General features: G+C 42.9%; 1 protein-coding gene across 3 annotated transcripts in view; it reads right to left on the bottom strand.

Moving 5' to 3' along the window:
• The window catches only part of CLSTN1 (calsyntenin 1), a 39,915-nt gene extending 22,025 nt beyond the window's left edge, over positions 1-17,890 (bottom strand). Inside the window, exons 1-3 of one of the 3 annotated variants that reach the window (XM_080377930.1) lie at positions 17,575-17,890; positions 7,500-7,622; positions 695-724 (exon numbers count right to left, since the gene is read on the bottom strand). In XM_080377930.1, coding sequence (XP_080234056.1) covers positions 695-724; positions 7,500-7,622; positions 17,575-17,677 — 256 coding nt within the window. In that variant the 5' untranslated portion in view covers positions 17,678-17,890. The remainder of the gene's footprint in view (positions 1-694; positions 725-7,499; positions 7,623-17,574) is intronic. The other 2 variants (XM_080377932.1, XM_080377931.1) reach the window with 2 other exon arrangements.
• Positions 17,891-18,912: the final 1,022 nt, after the last annotated feature.

Here is an 18,912-nt window from a genome sequence, read left to right as displayed (position 1 = left end):
ACTACAAGACCTCTTGCTGGCACAGCTAGGTCAATCTGTCAGCAGCAATGCAGAGTGAGCCTAGCATACCCAGCCGGGCTAACAAAAGCCACTCAGACAGCTCCATCACCCACACTGTGGTTTTACCTGTGTAACTTGTTATCATTTTGAAGGTGATTTTCTTACACCATAAAACACTACTTTGCTATTACAGTTGCAGTGGTATCATAGTACCAAGAATGCACTCCTGCTGTAAACGTGTCTAGAGGTATTAAAAAAAAATATATCAGATTTAAAACTACTGAGGTACGTACTGAAGGATGTGTACTGCAGGGAAGGTGATACAATGCTTCGGCAGTTAAATGTTACTTTACAAAGCATATGACAAAACTTAAGTTGCCCCAGCAAAGTAAGCTATCAGTGAAAATATCAGAAAACGCTAATTCCCCCCAAAACAAGTTCTTCAGTGTCTGCACAAGGTACAATAACCCCAAATGGTTCAAATGGATGTCTGATTTACAGATATTTCTAACCAAGGGTTTGGTTACGTAACAGTTTTTATCAATATATTTTAAAATATAAAAAAAAAAACCTGGGAGAATAAATGGGACAAAAGAGCATGACAGGATCTTCTGTTTAAGTGCTGATTCCCCATTTCATAACCAAAGTTAGTAGGTTAATATTCATAAAAGGGATAGAAAGAACCCTTTATCACCTTCTTTGGTGACTGTCACCTCAAAACTCTCTAAAGGGAGAAAAGATAAACCCAAGTCAGTAACAGGAAAGGCTGAAAGGGAGCAAATAAGGAAAAGGCAAAGATGCACACATCACACAGAAAAGCTTTGGAAAAATTGTATTTTAAAATTCCAGTGGTGTTTTACTGTAACTGTTATAATTTTAGAGGTTTAGTTATGTTAAGTATGATTTAACCTTGTAACTCCAAGTTGTCATTCGGAAAACTTTGAAGTATTTAGTATGTTTCTCAAAAGGCTTCTTTCTTTTTCCTTTTTTTTTTTTTTTTTTTTTTTTTTTCATAATACCAACTGCTAAGGAAAAGATATTTTCAGGATTCCATGTTGATGAACTATCCATAAAGTGGTATTTATCAGAATTTATTTATACTACTCTATTTAAAGAAGACACATTAAATATTTTAAAGAAGCTTTTATCTATTATACCAAAACCACTGTATTTCTACAATTAAACAACTTCATACTCTCCTTCCAAATAACAGAAAAAAATTTTAAGCGGTTACGAGATTTTTGTATTTCCACATAATTTTTTTATCCGTCTTGGATAACATCTTGCACTTGCAAAATTTGAATTCTACATCAAACTTGACAGTAATTCATTAATAAAAAACACACCCATTAAACTGAGAGTCTAATGAACATAAAAGCTGTAATGTAAGAAATGGGGAGGGGGGAGCTATACATTTTCCTAGCAGTATACTGCTTTTCCAAGTTAAACAAGCAACTACCAGCTTCTATCATTTTATTCTACTGCTGAAATACAAGAGATGCAGGTACTCAAACATATTAATCTGCTAGTACTGAGGATGCCCTGGAGCAGCCTGCCTTGCCCCCTCCGGCCACTCCAGAGAAGAACAGGCTTCCACAGTGCCCTGGATCTTCCACACTTCAGAGGAGATCTCAGACCTAACAGAGCTTTACAGTGTATTAGATGGCTCTGCCAGGCACCTGGAATGCCTTCACAGTCCTAAGGAACAGACAGTTAATCCTGTTCTTCACTCCCCTGCAAATCACAATTTCTTAAACTCCCAAACTGCCATGTTTTGCATACCAATTACTTTTTCCTGATCACCATCACCTTTGACCTAAGCTCCAGTACAACAAAGCAGACCTGTACCCTTGAAATCACTTCTGGCAGATCTCCTGTTCCTTCTCACACATTTCAAACAACTTGCAGTCACACAGTTATTCAAGTCTCCATTCTAGAGTGGCCTTAAAGAGAGGTCAGGCACTACAGTTAGAGAAATGCTTCTCTTAAAAAGGCAAATTTACAGTTTAATAATGAAATGGAAATGTAATTAAGGAAAATTACCTTGTAATCTATTATGATTTCTAGTCCTTCATTTTAAAAGGAGCCAGTTTCTGAAATAGCTCTCTAGTGGTTCTCCCTGAAACTCACTTCAGGTAATCCCTAGATTTATAATCAGCTCTTTATTTTAATGCACCAAGTATGCTGCCTCTTGGGGCACCCACATAATTTATTTCAGTCTATTCTTCCACAGGATATAAATATAACCCCAGATTTTAATGTGTTTTGGCAATAGGATCATTCAAGAAAATTTTACACTGCATAAAATTTGTGGCCAACACCACATCAGTCAGAAGTGACATGCCCACTGCAAGCTTCTAAATATTCCACCTCCCCTCCTCCTGCACACCCACCTCCCTGCTCCCTTCCAGTAACTCTAACCTTGAGAGTCAAGTATTGTGTGTAACATTGAGATTTGGGGAGAGAGCAGGGAAATGGAAGGTAACATTAAAGCAGAAAGCCTGACAATGGAGAGAAGAGGGAGAAGTATATTAACGGGGCAATTACCTATCTGGGAGAAGGGGAGGTTGTTTAAAAACTGGTCAGTTCTTTATCATCTCAAGTGACCTTTAACTCTGGCACCAACCCCAGTTTGGCTGCTAGGACACTCAGGCTTTGTATTTTTGGCTCCTGGGCATAAGACGTAAATAAGCTTTCGGGTAAAGATCCATGTGCCTCCAGATGCTTTTTAAGGTGTACTATAGCTCAATTCCTGCCAGCTGTTTCTCAGAACAGTAACTGACCCAATACAATCATATTTTCCAGTTCACATGCTAGTAAGATTACCCCAAAAAGCCCTTTCATTACTACACAGACAAGGTTCTTCTGATTGAAAATGTTAAAATGCACAGAAAAACTATGGTGTTACTTATAAATGCTCTAAATAAGCAAATGCAGAGCTCCCAACCTAACAAGCTTTTTAAGCTCCCTTCTTCAAAGTGTCTCTGCAATGAAAAGAAGCAAAAAGGAGTAATTCTCTGAAGTACAAAATATTTCAAAAATTAAAGCTCCCCTTCCTTTCTCCAAAATGTATTAGACTGTTACAGAGCTGCTTCAAGCCAAGTAAGAAAATTTTCTGATTAATAGTCCCATACACAGATGATACTAACTTTCATCTCAGTTATGAAATGCATATATTTATATAGTATAGGTAGACTCTTCTGTAATTACAGAATTCTTGGCAGTGAATTTTTTTTATTGCCATTAAGCAAGCTCAGCCCCATACCATGGTCCCTAACGTTTCATGCTATGCCATACATACCTAATACTTTTTCTCGCTTCATTCTGAAGTTGAGATACATTACTAAAATAAATTTCTACCTCGCCTAATCTTAGAACAGAATGATGATCAATCTGTAAATTATTTTGTATTTGACATACTGGGAACTGTTCAGTTAAATAAACTGTAACTAGGATAGCACTTTACAGTGTTTCCCTCAGCTGTAATTACAGGTGAAAAAACATTTCATTTTACAGGTAACACAGGTCTGTGGAACTTAAGTTAGCCAGAAGACATACAGTAACCTTGTATCCTAAAAGCATTCTGTATTTCCCCTTTCTAGTGTAGCACAATCAAATGACAGCGAGGATTTGGTAGAATTTTAAGGCTTTGTTGTTTTTTACTGTTTTATCTCTTTCTGTACTGTTATGATACAACAAGGCAAAGTAATTATATTATATAGTTTTTAAAAAGCTTTGCAAGATATTTAAACTGCACATACAGTATTTGACTAGACACTCTTCAAACTCTGGAGTCAGCTATCCCTCTAGATTTCCATTCCACAGGAGATGAAGTATGTCCTCCCAGCTCTAACCCAGCAGCAGTCTACATGGGGACCACGGAAAGCCTTCAGGAAGAGCCTCTCATTTCAATGTGCGTACAGTGCCTCCTAAACAAGTATTGCTTAATAGCATACAAAACCGATTAAAAGCAAACCAATTTTAAACTCCACAATTAGCGATAACTCCATGCCAGTTTGTATTTGTCTGCTGGTAAGTGCATACCAAAACGTCACTTCACAGATGCCTTAAACTTGATGCAAAAATGGCTGAAATACTATTTTATAATATACATGTAATATAAATAGATGTATAATTTTTAATAACAAAATTTCCTCTAAGGTTTGCCAACCAGCTGCGCAACTGAACCACTCATTGGATGTGGCGAGATCAAAATTTTTATCTGTTTGCTTACACAGCATCATTCATCATCTCTACACATTAATTCTTTACAGGCGTCACTGGCTGAGCGCCGCATGACGGAGGCTGCTGCAGCCAGGAGCCAGCACAGCTCCCTGCCCCAAGCAAACAGGGCTGGTGGGCAGCAGCACTCGCCCACCGCCACCTGCGAACCCCACACGCCTCTGGGCAGAGGCTGACAGAGAGGCTTGGGGGATTTAGGGGGGGGTGGGGGTTAAAATAAATGAATATAGATTGTGCGAGATCATTTTCACAGCTCTATGCATATTCATGCTCTAAATCAAAACATTCTTAACTCCCACAAAAATACTTCTTGCATCCCAGATTAGTAAGGGGAGAATAAAGTATTGTGGCTGAGAAGTGGTTTTCTCTAGGGGGTGTGTGTGTGGGGAAGAGGGATTAAAACCCTGTTACGGACACATCAAAAATCCAAGGAAACGCATCCTTCCACCAGGGAAACATTTCAAACCTCTTGCTAGCGAGACCCTGCGTTATAATCTTACAACAAAATACATTCAGCTAAGCTAAGGCATCCAGATATAACACTGTTTGTTTCAAATGCAATAAAAATTCAGTTCCTTTTTGCACAGTAAAGGGGAAATCCATACTGAGAGCTTCAGACATCAAAATTATTTAAAACGTGAATTACTGTAATGTACAACAGAAGATGTAGCTGCCCTTTATTTTATTTTTTCAGCAAAACCATTCAGAGCTAAATTCCAACGTGACTCAATGTGAGACGTAGAAAAGTTTCACTAAGGAATAAGAATGGCCACTGTCTTCTCAAGCAGATCTGAAACAACCATGGCACAAAAGACCGACTCGGTAGGGCCTCTCTACACATCAGGCAGTATGGCAAGGCAACCTGCCATGACTATACCAATTACCCTAGAAATAAATGTCTACATCACTCTACTTACTTTTGCACATCTGAATGTTAGGATCCACAGCACAAAGTGGGCAAAGCAGTAAAATGCTACTTTTCCTCGCTCCACAGTTCATGTGCTACAAAGTATTTACATGAACTAGTTTCAAGAGGTTTCGACATGCTCAATATTGAAATAAAGCAAAAAGCTCTATTTAAAATATTTTAAACCTGCAGACAGTTCAGAAGTTTCCCAGCTCAGCCAGTGGGCCCAGTTAATTAAAATATCCAACTTTTTGAAGCATGAATAAATCTGATTTATAAGTAGGAATATACCAGTTAGGGCTGAAACAGCCATTTAATCCTGAAAATGCTTTGGTTTGCTGTGAAAACATGTCACCGATCTAACAGACTTCTCACACCTAGAACACCCACATAAGATGCTGCTGGACAATAACAAAGCCATTCTCCGTTCTCGGCCATGACTACAGCACCACCAACGGGAACTGGTGACGCTCATTCAACACGCCTCCCACATTTGGTCTCCTCGAAGACAGATTCAAGTATTGTTCCATTTAATGGTAGACAAATACTTCCACAGATTCCCACAGCACAGTCATTCAAAATGTGCGCAATTCAAACCCAACAGAGTCACATCAAGGAAAATTTATTTACAACATTAGCGTGCTACACTCTGAATTTAAGGTAACTATTTTAAATCCATTGTTTTGCTGCTGCTTAAGAATTGTTAAGTTTTTGAAAGCCGAAAAATATAACATTTATACAAACATTTAATAAAACCAACTTCCAGTTCATAAAAACGTTCATTAAAAGAAAGGAGGTTTAACCACTTTAGATCAACACAATGAAAAAGCAGTCTCATCTGAAGAGATGCTTTGACATTGGATTCTCCTCTGCAAATCTGACAGTGTATTTGAAGATACTCTGCCAGTATTTTCCTAAAGCTTCATGATAGCCAGCACTCAAGAAAACTTTACTATTCACCAAGAGGTATAAAACTGCCATTTGCAGAATCTGCTCAATGCTGTCAAAACTACCAGCACCACTTAAGCACTACAAGAGATGATTCATATTCTCCTAATTACCAAGTACACAAGTCAGCCTCCCTATGCTCCTTTTACTTAACAGATTTTGCGTATCCCAACACAAGCTTCTTCATTTGGAAATGAAAAGTTTTTTTTGTCCACAGACAGCAGTTTTATTTCCAGTTAAGATCACTTAAGAGCCTCTGCCATATGTATCCAATACATGAGAAAGTGTTGAATTTCAGAGGTTTGCCATTATCTCTGAACTTCCTGAATTTGTAAGGCAGCCTTGGAGATAATTACAGCCTTATGGTAATGCAACACAACTGTTACTTTAAGTACCACTTTAAGAAACTGTGACCAAGCTGCCATAATGCTGTAGCACACAATGCAGTCAGCATGCTGAACATTTCAAATGGCTGTTAATTTAATCACTCCCTTTTTCTATCACTTCCTCCTTGAAGCCAGGCTGCGCAGTGTTCCCAAAAATGGCTAATATCACATCCTGTAGGTATTATACTAGAATTCTTAACTCTAAAATTAAACTTAACCAAGCAAACTTCTCCAAGTATCTCATTTAAGCTTGTGTTATCCACTACAACTGATTTAAATACCTGCAAATGCCCAACGGTATTCTTCAAGCACAATTTTCCAATATTTTGTCATACCAAAAAATACTTTCCATACTACTACATCAAATTAATGAATACAGTATTGTTAAACAGTAGTTTCCAGAAAAAAGAAACCAAACTACTGTGGAAGCTTGTAAGAAAACTGTCATCTGTCAGTCCTACGTTGAAAGTGAATTAGCCATTCTGCAGATATCATGTATCATTCTCCACGTTCTTTGCTAAAGAAGAAAAAGCCTTTTCTTCAGGTAGAAGAGGCTGTCCACTTTTAAAAATACCCCAGACTGCTAAGCAAACTTAATTCTACTAATTACTGTTTTCAATTCTATTAAGACACAAATCAGAAACACCAAGAAAACCCAAAACTCTATTCAGAATGTTAAGAATAGTTTCAGAACTCTCGGAGTAAATGCTGTGAAATGCAGAATCCTGAGGATCGAGAAAAAGATTAACTGGAGCGGGGGTGGGAATTAACATACGCACATGAAATTGAAAGCAGCATGGAATACCTGCAATATAGAGTACTCTCTGGTTTGGATATTTGGATACAGCTGTGTATACAAAATAAAACTCTGGTCCATGCACAAACATTTCCTAGGGTCTAAAAGCTTTGAAATACTATGCTAGTGTTAAGGGAAAACACACTAAAAACACACAAAGCATTTGCTCTCAAGAAAGCATTTCCACTTCTTCAAAAAGAAATGCAGATTAATTCCTTACCTGCAAAACGCAGAGGCGCATCTTTGTCCAGGGCTATTAAGGGGGGGTCCAAGAGCACCGTGTTGTCATTTTCTGTAACTATACCATGATAGGTTGTTTCAATCCATGGCTTATGCTTGTTAACTGAAAGGTGAACAAAGTACAAAGTCAAAACATTTGAAACTGACTTTAAAAAATACTTTACAATACTGATTTCACCATTTTCCTTTTTCTGTATCTGAATCAGCATTTTACAAAATTAAAAAATGCGAGACACAAAATCCTGTTTAAGTATGTTCAGAAGAGTGCAGCGTCCCTGTAGGCTTTCCAAAAGTAACTCAGAGAATCTCAATTGGTCTCTTAACTATGCTGGGATTTAAGATGCCCCTGAAGTGCAACTCAAAAACCTTCTAACAGTGACAAGGAGCCGTTGACAGGAGTACCAAGCATGACACCAGAAAAACTGATAGTCAGCACCAAGTGAAAAAAGACTGGCCAACATGAAACACAAGGGTTTATTTAACTCTCTCCAACAAGGAAAACCTGGAATCCAGTTGGTGGACTATTTTTCAAAACAAGAAGTCTTTTTCTAGTTTCAGCATTTTGTCCTGTATGTTTTTTTTTATTATTATTAAGAGAATAGGCGGAAAAGAGATCAAACTTCACTAATTTCTACACAAGGCCCGAAGACATTTGCCGAGGAAACAAACGGGGAGCGACAGACATTTCTGTCCCAGCGTAAGACCTACACCTAGAACCTTTGGTATCAGTTTCACCAGTCACTCATACAGCATCCCAGGAGGTGAAGGAGAAGCCCAGGAGTTCTGCTCATGCTGGGGAACTACACAAAACGCAAGACAGGGAGAGAGAGGAGAGGCAATCGGAAAGGGGGAGACACCAGCTTTTGCAGCCGTGCACCTCAGCAGCAGGGGCACCAGGCAAGCCCCCGGCCCTGTGGGGTCTAGTACTCTGCTCTTTAATCCAACATACGCCTGGTGCAGATTTCAAACACTGCTGGAAGAAGGGATCACAGTCTTCAGGACTTTTCTGTCACCTAATAGAACGCCTTGAAATCTGAGCAAAATACTGACTATTTTTTGTATCACTTATTTAGTAGTGACTTTAAGAGACTGGGAAACTCCACTAAAAAATCACCCATAAAAGCACTCTTCAACTCTGCACAGAAGGATCTGTAAACCCATCACTTGAGCATGTGTAAGGTGACGGATCTCCTTCCTCTGCTGCAAAGAAATGCAGGATCTTCCCTTGTCAGCTTGCAAAAACAGTTTTTTCCAGTACATCACAAAAAATGCAAGACAAAATCATATGTAAATCACATGTTATCTACTAGGCTATCATCTACTACATGACAATCCAGTGTGAGAGTGCCTTTATTATTACATATTTACCTTTAATGTTTTGCTCTCCAAAGATAAATACAGCTCATAGTCTGCAGAACCAGTGGAAGTGGTGTAACAGCTAATTCTTCTTGACAGTTCAATATATTGTTTCTCCTGGTCTAGCTCTCTTCAGGCTGAGGTTCTACATGCATCAGTTTTACCTAAATTGTTTTGGGCAATTTCTATCTGCTACTTAAAAAAACCTCTCAAGGCTACCACATACTTGTGCTGCTTAAATTAACACTACTTCCCTGGATCCAGTTCTGGAGGGTTGTACATACCCAGCTGCTTAGAACCTATGGAAAACATTCACCTAGAGGGCCAGAAAACCGCTCCTCACCTGACAAAACCCAAGTCAATCTTCAGCAAATTATGTACAGGAAAATATCAAAAAATGCTTTGCTAGAGGTTATAACAAACACACCAAACCACTATTCAATAACCAAATTCAATAGGTGACATCACCCAGATTTTGGTCTTCGTATCAAGTACTTACAACTTCTGAAAGAAATGCCTGTGCAATCACAGCAAAGAATATACTACAGCTAGAACATAACAGTGTAATTATACTGTACTGAGACAGCTGAGTGCTGCTAGTTCACCTCTCTAAAGAATTATATCAAGCAGATTGTCAAAAGAGGCAGAGATGTAAGGATAATCTATAACCCAGACTTTTCAAATCCTGCGTCTCCAACAAACTAAAGTGCATTCATGATGTCTGTCATAACGCTTACCCAGGAAAACTGAATTCACTGTGATAAAAGGACACTTAAATGATTAAACCTAGAGGTAAAGAACTCATATAGGAAATGATAACACACTCCCAGTACGCTTTCATCTGCAATCTTTTCCTGGTTAGTAGTAACAAACTGCTAGACAGGATATAGTATCTTCATACGTAACAATGCAGCAAGAGAGAACTCGCAACAAACTATTTTAACGCAAACAGTGTTTAATTACAGCCATGTGTGGTTTTACTCAATATGGCAATGCTATCTTTATTGCCTCAATACACTCACATGGGCATGCTTTCAATATCTGGCATACCAGCTAGCCAGCTCAACGCCAACCACACTGTTCTGTTTGCCCGAGAAGCACGCTGCCGCAGCACCCTCCCAGGAACCTGGCCTTTTGTAACGACTTTGTCACGCTCAAAGGGACGAACACACTGTTCCTCCCTCAGAGGGAAGGAAGGTGCCGGTAACTGCTGAAGCATGAGTCTGACTGAAACACACCTCTCAATTCAAATCTGTCTAAAGGAAAGCATTCTGCTAATACAGCTACGGCTGGCAGGGGCACCAGGAGGACGCAGGTGTGTGTTTTTCTGTCCACGCATCTGGGGCAGCTGCACCCAGACTGAAGATGTCACAGTCCCTTCATCTGTTCATCTTCGTCTTTGCAAGGACCTAGTAAAAAATACTGGAACAGATCTCTGCTGGAAGAAACCCCATCTCCCTCCTAATGCTTCTGAACACAGATTACGGTTTTTGGTTTTTAAGCGCTGAAACACCTTCTCCTAATTTAGCAACCTACAATAAATCCCACTACTGTAGGGTAGGGAATTCTATAAAAGCCTGAAGTACTGTAACCACATGTGAACAGAATTATGAGTATGCTAAGCATCTGCAGAGTCTAGTGAACCTTCAAACAACAGGCCCAGTTAAAAGCAAAGTCATGTCCTTTTATTGTGCTGTAGACAATAAAATCATAAAGCTTAAACCCCTTTGTCTTTAGGAAGGCTAAAGCATCACCAGATTTTAAAACATAAAGCTTAAATCCCTTTGTGTTTATCAAGGCTAAACATCACTGGATTTTAAAAACCAAACTTACTGCTGAATGTCCAGGAAAGGCCCGTTATCCATGTTTGTGATCTACTGACTCTAGCATAACCACATACTGTAAGAAATTCCCAAGCTAGCATTTGAAATATGAGGCAGCTCACGAGCGATACACTGCTGCTTCCCTTGAACTGCAAAACTGAACCAAGTATTATTCTGATCTCAGTCTGCTGAGAGATTATTAAAAGTTGGACTGAAAACTACCCTTCCACATTTTTTTCCCCTCTTTAATGGTCAGGACACTCCTGAAACCCACAGAGAAAGTTGTTCAAAGCCAGACTGTCAATTTCAAACCAGAACAGTTGGCCTATTCCAAGCCTGACACTAACAAAGTGCCCTGAGCTGTTAATCTCTTGCCATTTAACTGGGATAAACTACACGGGTTTCCTTGAAATACAATATTCACACTATTTGTAAGCGCCTCAACTGGAATCTGTTGTAAATCCCAACTAGCATTTAATCTAGTCAAGTGGGGGAAGCTACCCTGGGCATGCCACAGCAAGCTGACTTCTACTTAGTTTTTAGTGGCCAAAAAAAATTAAGAAGGCAGCTAAGCACAGCTCTTTCTCCAGGTAGCAAACTGAATTGTAAAGCTCATGCTAGAGCCTTTACTGCGGTCAAGCAATGACTGAGCACACACGTGCAAGGTGAGCACAAGCCACCTTCTAACTCGATTATCTAAAGAGAATTGCTGCTAAGCTATCAGGTGAAAGGGAACTGGTGCCTGATGTGATGTGTCCCTGGAACACAGGGGTTTAAAACACCACTCGCCCTAGGTAAATGTGCTCTGTGTCTTGTGACACCCAACAGACCAGCTCTCACCAACACTGACTGGAAGTACTACTGGCTGTTCTGCAGAACAAGGAATGCGGCCTCAAAGAAAGGATGCTTCACCAAGAGCAATGGCTGATGCTGCAGAATGCAATCCATCAGATCAACCAGCAGCAACTTTTTGCTGCTATTTAAAAGAATTAATGACTGTAAATGAATGTGTAGGCAGGGCAATGGGGTTTAGCGCTAGTACAGAAACTTTAATCAAAAGCTATAATCTTAAGACAATCAGAATTAATTCAGTTCTATTTTTTGAATGTGAGCATATTAAAATTAAATGTACTTATCAAAGTCCTTTCTGAGGACTTCCATTATCTTCTTACAAGTGGTCAGAAGTTCATTTGACTTAAATGGGATCTGGCATCTACATAACTGAAGATTTAGACACACCTCAACCAAGGCGGCCTGTAAACAGAAAATAAGTTTTCTTCTGGATAACTACTTTAATATACAGTGCTGTTTAGCCACGCTGCATATCTTTAGAACTAGATCAAGATCATTTGTGTCAAAATGAATTCTTAAGAATTAACCTGTAGAACACACTGAACGAACTCAATAACAAGTACTAGGCTTTGAAAGCTAAATATTCAGTCAGTGACAATAAAGATAAAATACTGATTTTCAAAATCCACCTCTGAGACTTTGTGAAAAATCTGGAGATTGCCTAAAAAGAAAATTACTTTCTCTATTAATACAAATGAATTGCACTCAGTGAACTGAGTAAAGTCCTTCACTCCTGTCCGAAGGTCCAACAAAAACTGATTGCTGTACATCTTTTGTGTCTTCCTCTTGGTGCAAGAGAATACAAGTATGCCTTTCAGTGAGACAATAAAAACCCTAAAGTATGTCTTACCTTCGATATTCATAACTTAGTACTGTTCTGATGAAATTTCAAGCAATATTATTAGAAGTTTGTGTAGTACCTAACAATAGAAAATTACAGCTCAGCCAAGGAGTAAACATCTATGTGATAAAATATGCCTTCTCCGCCCTGAAAGTAAAGTTTAAGGAAGGCTGTAGCATGGCTTAATTATAATGTGTGTTCTGCTCCTGCCCTGGACTCAACCAGCCAGCAATTCAGAGCTGTGCCTCTGATTTTCTGTTCGAAAAGGGTGAGGATTAACTTTGCATATTATCAACTTGAAATATTATCAGTGGTAATGAAAAGATTTATTGTGTTTGTTTATTTAATTAGGTCTTCTCATACCTAGAATTTTATCAAAAATCATCATCTTACAACCAGGTACAAACAATGGGATACAGTGGAACACAACGCTCAAACATTGAGTTTCTCGATAGTATGGGACTTACCTATAGTACAGGTTTCCAAGGCAAACTACAATTTCCATTACTGGGACACAAAACCAGTAAGCAGTAACAAAATATAGGGGGATGAATCTGCTCTAAGAGAGTGATTAGGTAAGGGTGTGAGCATCCACTACCGCTAACCTCTACGGTTCCTAGCTGAAAGGAACTCAGGTGGTTGAAATTCATCCCACATTTTCAGACGTCTGTCTTGGATTCTTTGCCACAATAAGGAACACTTGTAATGTGTGCTCTGGAAGCTCAACTGTCACACACTGGGAGCATAAGGTAGTGTTTATAAATTGTTAGGTGCCTACAATCTGAGCCTGCACAATTAATACTAATTCTCCAAACACCACCTTCAAACTAATGGCCGCAGGAATTCAACGGGTTTTATTAAATTATATTTTGCCTAGGGAAAAACCTCTGGTTTATCACCACTTACAGAGTTTCCTGTTCTACACTGAACCAGCCGCCTAAATATGATTTTATTTGTACACAGACAGATGGAAGTTTTGCTATTAGCTGAAACCCAGGTACATGCAAATGACTGATTAGAAACTAGTTGCAGTATTATCCACAGCTGCAGCAGCAGCAACGTTCAGAGTGCCAAAGACCTTGGACAGAGGATATGCTGACCAGATTTCAATTTGGATAAAAGCCTGTCAAAGAAAACAGCAAAACCGAAATATCCCACCACAAAACAGTCTAAACAGGATTAAGGCAACAAAGCCTTAATTTTTGAAGTGAAATTTAAAATGTTTTAAACTAAACAGAACACTGAAATAGAAAACATAAGCCTCTAACTGTAAACACTCATTTAATAAATGTTCTTTTAAACGTTGCTAATTATAGTGCAACAGTAGAAATCACCTACTTTCTACCTGTTGTCATATTTATATATTTCACTCCTTGAAAGGCAGTCTTACTTACAGATACAGCAAACATCATTTTTCAGTATAGCCAGCACTTCTGGCTCTACTTGTTGACTCCATTTAAAAACAAGGGAAACCAACTGGGAGCAGTAGCAGCAACTTGTTTTCAATCTGAACACAAAGCAAGTGAGATGAGACCTAATACTATAACCAAAGGGCAGACAGAGAGTTCTTCAAAGGCACTGAGGTTTCTAATAATCCTTTTTAAAGGCTCCTAAGGAGGTTTAGTCCCTACTGAAGCCAATGTGAGTCAATCAGTACGAATCAAATAAATTAGAGTGCAAAACAAGATTTATTTAAGACCAAGGCTTCCAACAGTAAACTCTCCCATGTTTTGAGGAATTGCTTCTGTCTGTACCAATAATGATAATGCTACAAGATGTATGCCCTTTAATATCATAAACAAAATTTCAGAGAGACTTCTCTGAATACAGCTAAATAGGATGAGAGATAAGGCTCAGACAAATGGTAAAAGTGCTTTTGTTCAGAGAACATCAATGACTACAGAAGTTTTTTGTCCCCTGCAGAACAGTTTCATAGCCATGAGTCACTAAGCTATCAGATACTTACGACTTTCATGGCAGAAAAAGCCACTTTACCCAGAACAACAGAATTATAATTTAATCTGTTTGAGATGTTCACATTATGCTGTCCTGTGGCCTGCCATGGGTTTAACTCCAAGCCTTCTAACTTCCATGAGAAACGTGTCTGTGAGCCTAGCTTCCATCCTCCTTAAAAAAACTCACACTCTTTCCAATAATCTGGAACTGGTGATTTCAAGTCTGCAGAATTATTAAGGCCTCACACCAAAGATACATTTGCAAGTTTAGAAAAGTTTCTGTTGATGAATTTTTCTGGTAACCTAGCACAGACATTACAACATACAGTTTAAGAATACTGGAGAAGACAACTGGCATGATAGTAGTCCAAAGACAAAATAAACCATGCTTGCCCAGGCCATCTCTCCTCCATTTCAGTTTCCACAGCAGTATATTATTTTATATAATATAGAGAGAAAAAGAGATGAAAATAGCGTGCATGAACAGATGGCTTTCCCAAGCATCATGCATCATAGAAAGGTCTAGCACTGGTTAATTCTGTCTCTTCCTTTCATAAATCCTTAGAGGAAAAAAAATACCCAGGCCCCATAAATAGCCAAATTGTCTCTTCATAATGCTTTAGGGTAGTCTTGAATTTCCTTGCCTCTAAAAAGGCGATAGAAACCTAACCACCAGCCCTGTATTCTGAAGGCTGTTCCCATGTCAAAGAAACATCTGCAGTACGACTGTGGTAGTGATGAGAAAGTGGTTTGTGGTTTGGATTTAAGACATTCATAGCACCACATAACTTCCTGAAGTAATCACAGATCAGCAAAGCTTCCTCAAGATACTCAAGAAGGGTATTTTGATCAATACCCTTCCTAAATGATGGTATGTTGGAAGGGACCCAAGGCAACAGAGGTATATCGCTCTACCTGGTGAGTAACTACAGAAGAAGCAGCCATTAGATGCACTGCCTTCTCGTCTGAAAAGTCAATCCATTCCCCTCCCTTTTCAGCTCTGTTGCTAAATATCCAATTGCTTCGCTACGACAAACACTATTCGAACACACTGCTAACTACGGCTTTCCACTGCAATGTTAGCCCAACGAGCTTAGAACTATTTGGGTCAACTTGACCAATTACAAGACAAATCTAGTTAAATTAAGAGTTCTGCATCAGCTGGAGAGCAATATGCCTCTTTAGAACCCGAAACCACTCTTTGCACTCCTTAAAATAACTACAGTGAAAACGGCAGGTCAGCTAGCTCACACTTAACTTTTGTGTAAGATCACATCCCCAAAAAGCTATTTCCATCATCAAAAAAGAAGACAGTTTTCGCTTCTGCCCCCCCCCCCAATGGCTTCCACCGACCTCAAAACCAACCACTGTTACTTGCTGTATCTTAAACATAAATGTGTTCCAACCACAGGAATACGCAGGACTGGAGAGTGGAACCCCCCACTCTAGTGGAGCCTTTCCAGACCCTTTCAGTTTTGACTACTTAGAATAAATGTTAGCAACCTCAGTAACAAGGACTTTCAAAGTCAGGGATGAAAAAAAATGAAGCTGAACTTAGGGTGGGAAAAAAAAAAAAAAAGGAACTGATAACACAGCACAAAACCTGAAAGCTTACCATAAACGCTTCCAAACCAATGCTTCTAACAACAGGGAAATGAAAGCGAGTTGCCTGAGCAGCCTTCCAACTGTTTTCCAGAGCCTACCGGCCATTAAATGCACCTTCATGTAACATTATTAACAAGAGTACCTAGAGCAGCCAAAATGTCATCAGGACCAACGCCAACTGCACAAACCAAACCAGACTAGGCCTCATACTGTAACTGTGTTACACGTGATGAAGTTTGACAGATCAGGACCTGCAGTCTAGCAGCTCTGTTGATCAGACTGAAAACAAATGCAGCCTGTAACTGCAGAGAAGCTGCCTAACAGAGCCGTCCTGTGCAACGCCACCTAAATTTGACATTTGTTTCCAAGTACCTGTCCACTTTCTTTGAAAATGGGTTGCAATCTTAGTTTTATTCATTACTTCAAATGACAGAAAAGCCTAGCAATCCGATGAAACTGTGCTTCGCTGGTGGTGCGGGGTAAGCAATGTAATGGTTCCAAGAATGCTAATAAATTGGTAGTTCTTAGATCTTATACAGGTAAATTACAGCCACCGCCTGAACAGCTGGCACAGGACTCGCCACAGCAGCAACTTCTTGATCCTACCCAGGGCAACTGCAGCAAGACTGTGTGTCCTTAACGCGTTGTTTTTGTTTAAGATCAAGAACTTCCCCTTCAATGTATTTGCAAGGCATTTTATAGCCACGCTTCTATCTACATTCAAGCGCAACACAAGATCTCAAATCGCATCATACGATCAGCAAAACCTTGCAAAAACGGCATTCTCAATTCAAGGGGTAACCTTCAGGTAAGGAAGCGCTTGCAAGCCGCTTAGCGAAATCTGCTCAGGAGGAGACCTGCAATGCGTATGCTTTTACTCCACAAGATCAATCAATAGCCACAAGGCCAACGTTTAAACACGCCGTACCGCTACGGTTTAGCGGAGCTGCGCGTTTCGCTCGCAGGCACGCCGGGGGTCCCCGCCCGAGCCTCGGCTCCCCGGGGGCTCCTGCGTCCCCCTCCAGCCCGCCGGCCACCGAGGCTCCGCCGCGCCGGCCGCCCCTCCGAGCCCGCGGGGTGCGCAGAGCCGCCCCGGGCAGCCCCCCCCCCCCGGGCAGGGCCCTCCCGTTCCCCGCAACAAGTGCCGACCCCCGCCCGCCGGAGGCAGCGCTTATGTAACGCGGCGCACCCCGCCGCGGCGGGGCCGGGCCCGCAGCCGAGGCCCGCCGGCTCGGCGCTGACCTTCGGGGAGGGCGGACGGGCTCCGGGGGCAGGGGCCCGGCGCAGGGCGGCGCGGAGGACACGCCGCCGCCGCCCCTTCCCTCCCCACCGTGCCGCAGGTGCGGCGGGTCACCACGGCCCGCAGGTAGCCCCGGCAAGGGGCGGCCAGCGCCCTCCCCCCCCGGCCGCGCCGCCGCGATGTCCTCCGCGGCGCTCCCCCGCGAAGGGCGGCGGGACCAAGGACACGGTCCCCGCGCCCGGCGGCTCCGGCCCTCCCCGGCGAGCGGCCACGCCAGCCGGGGACGGGGACGGAGACGGGGGGGTGGGGGGGGGCAGACCTGCCGCCCTCCCGCTCCCCGCCGGTGCCGAGCAGCCTCCCCCGCCCGCCCCGGCGCTGTTTACCTCGGGCGGCCGCAGCTCCCCCGCCGAGGAGCGCGGCGAGCAGCAGGCAGGCGGCGGGGGCCGGCAGCGGGCGCGGCATGCCCGGGCGGCGCGGCGGCGGCATGGCAGCGCGGAGCGGTGCAGGGCAGCGCGCACCCCGGCTGGCGGGGCGGCTGTGGCGCCCCCGCTGGTCCGGACCCCGCTCTGCGGAGGGCTCGGCCCGGCCCTGAGGAGGAGGAGGAAGAGGAGGAGGGAGGAGAAGCGCCGCGCGGCCCCGCTCCGCTCGCCTTTTCTCTCCTCCCCCCTCCCTCCCCCGCCCGGCAGCGCGGCGCCCCGCCAGCGCCACCTAAAATGGCGACGGCCGGGCCCCCGCGCCGATTCCCAGGCGGGGGCGGGAGCGAACCAACGACGGGGGGGGGGGGGGGGGAGGGGCGGGAGAGCCCATCTGCGCGCCGCGGGGCCCGGCCGCCTCCCGCCCCGCAGCCCGGCACTGCGGCAGCAGCCCTGCCCGCCGCGGCGGGGCCCGGGGGCGGCGGGAGCGGCGCTTGGTGCCGTGCGGCTGCGGGCGGGCCGCAGTCAGCGCCGCTGGCGCGCCCGCAGTTGGGGTCGGCCCGGGCTGACGAGCCCCCCACGGCTGCGAAAGTGGAAACACGTGCGGGGCCGGGCCGCGCCGCAGCGCCAGGGCAGAACCAGCTGCGTGCGGGGGCCGCCCGGTACCACCGGGCCCAGGGCCTGCACCGGGGTCCCCTGACCCAGGGCTGCGGAGCAGGGTGCAGGGGTGCAGAGCAGGGTCCCTGGCCCCGTTGCAACAAATCCCCGGGGGGGGGGCCTTCTCGCTGTAGTTCCACCGACTTCCCTAAGGCAACGGTCTGTGAGTTCCATTTGGAAAAATTTCCAAGTCCTGTCTGAGCCGGTGCCACAGCAGTGATGACGTTGCGGGGAACCTGCCCCACAATAGCACAGTAACTTGCTCTTTCGTCGACAATTTCAATTAGAAAATGCTTCATCGGGAGAAAAAAATACCTTACTGTAATCAGGGTTTTGCCAACTGAAATGCAACCAGCTTATTTTACAATTGGACAACCAACTTATTTTATAATTAGATATGACTACTCATGCTTTGTACCTATTAGCCACTTCACTCCCACAGTGAAATAAAAATAAAGTCCAGAATGTTCAAGATCCTAGAGATGTGGTATTTCTTTCTTTTAAAACACTATGCAATTTAAATACCAAGACTGATCTGTTCTGCAGAACCCTCTGCCTCCCCAAGGCGAGCTGACAGCACTGCCCTCCCCACCACGACCCGCAAACCGAAGGGGACACACCAACTTGGCCACTGCCCTCGGCCCCCGCTGA

This window comes from Falco punctatus, assembly GCF_963210335.1.
Source record: "Falco punctatus genome assembly, chromosome: 3".
In the NCBI taxonomy this organism is placed as follows: domain Eukaryota; kingdom Metazoa; phylum Chordata; class Aves; order Falconiformes; family Falconidae; genus Falco; species Falco punctatus.
Note: the sequence above shows the minus strand (reverse complement) of the source record. Positions and strands in the feature narration are given on the sequence as shown.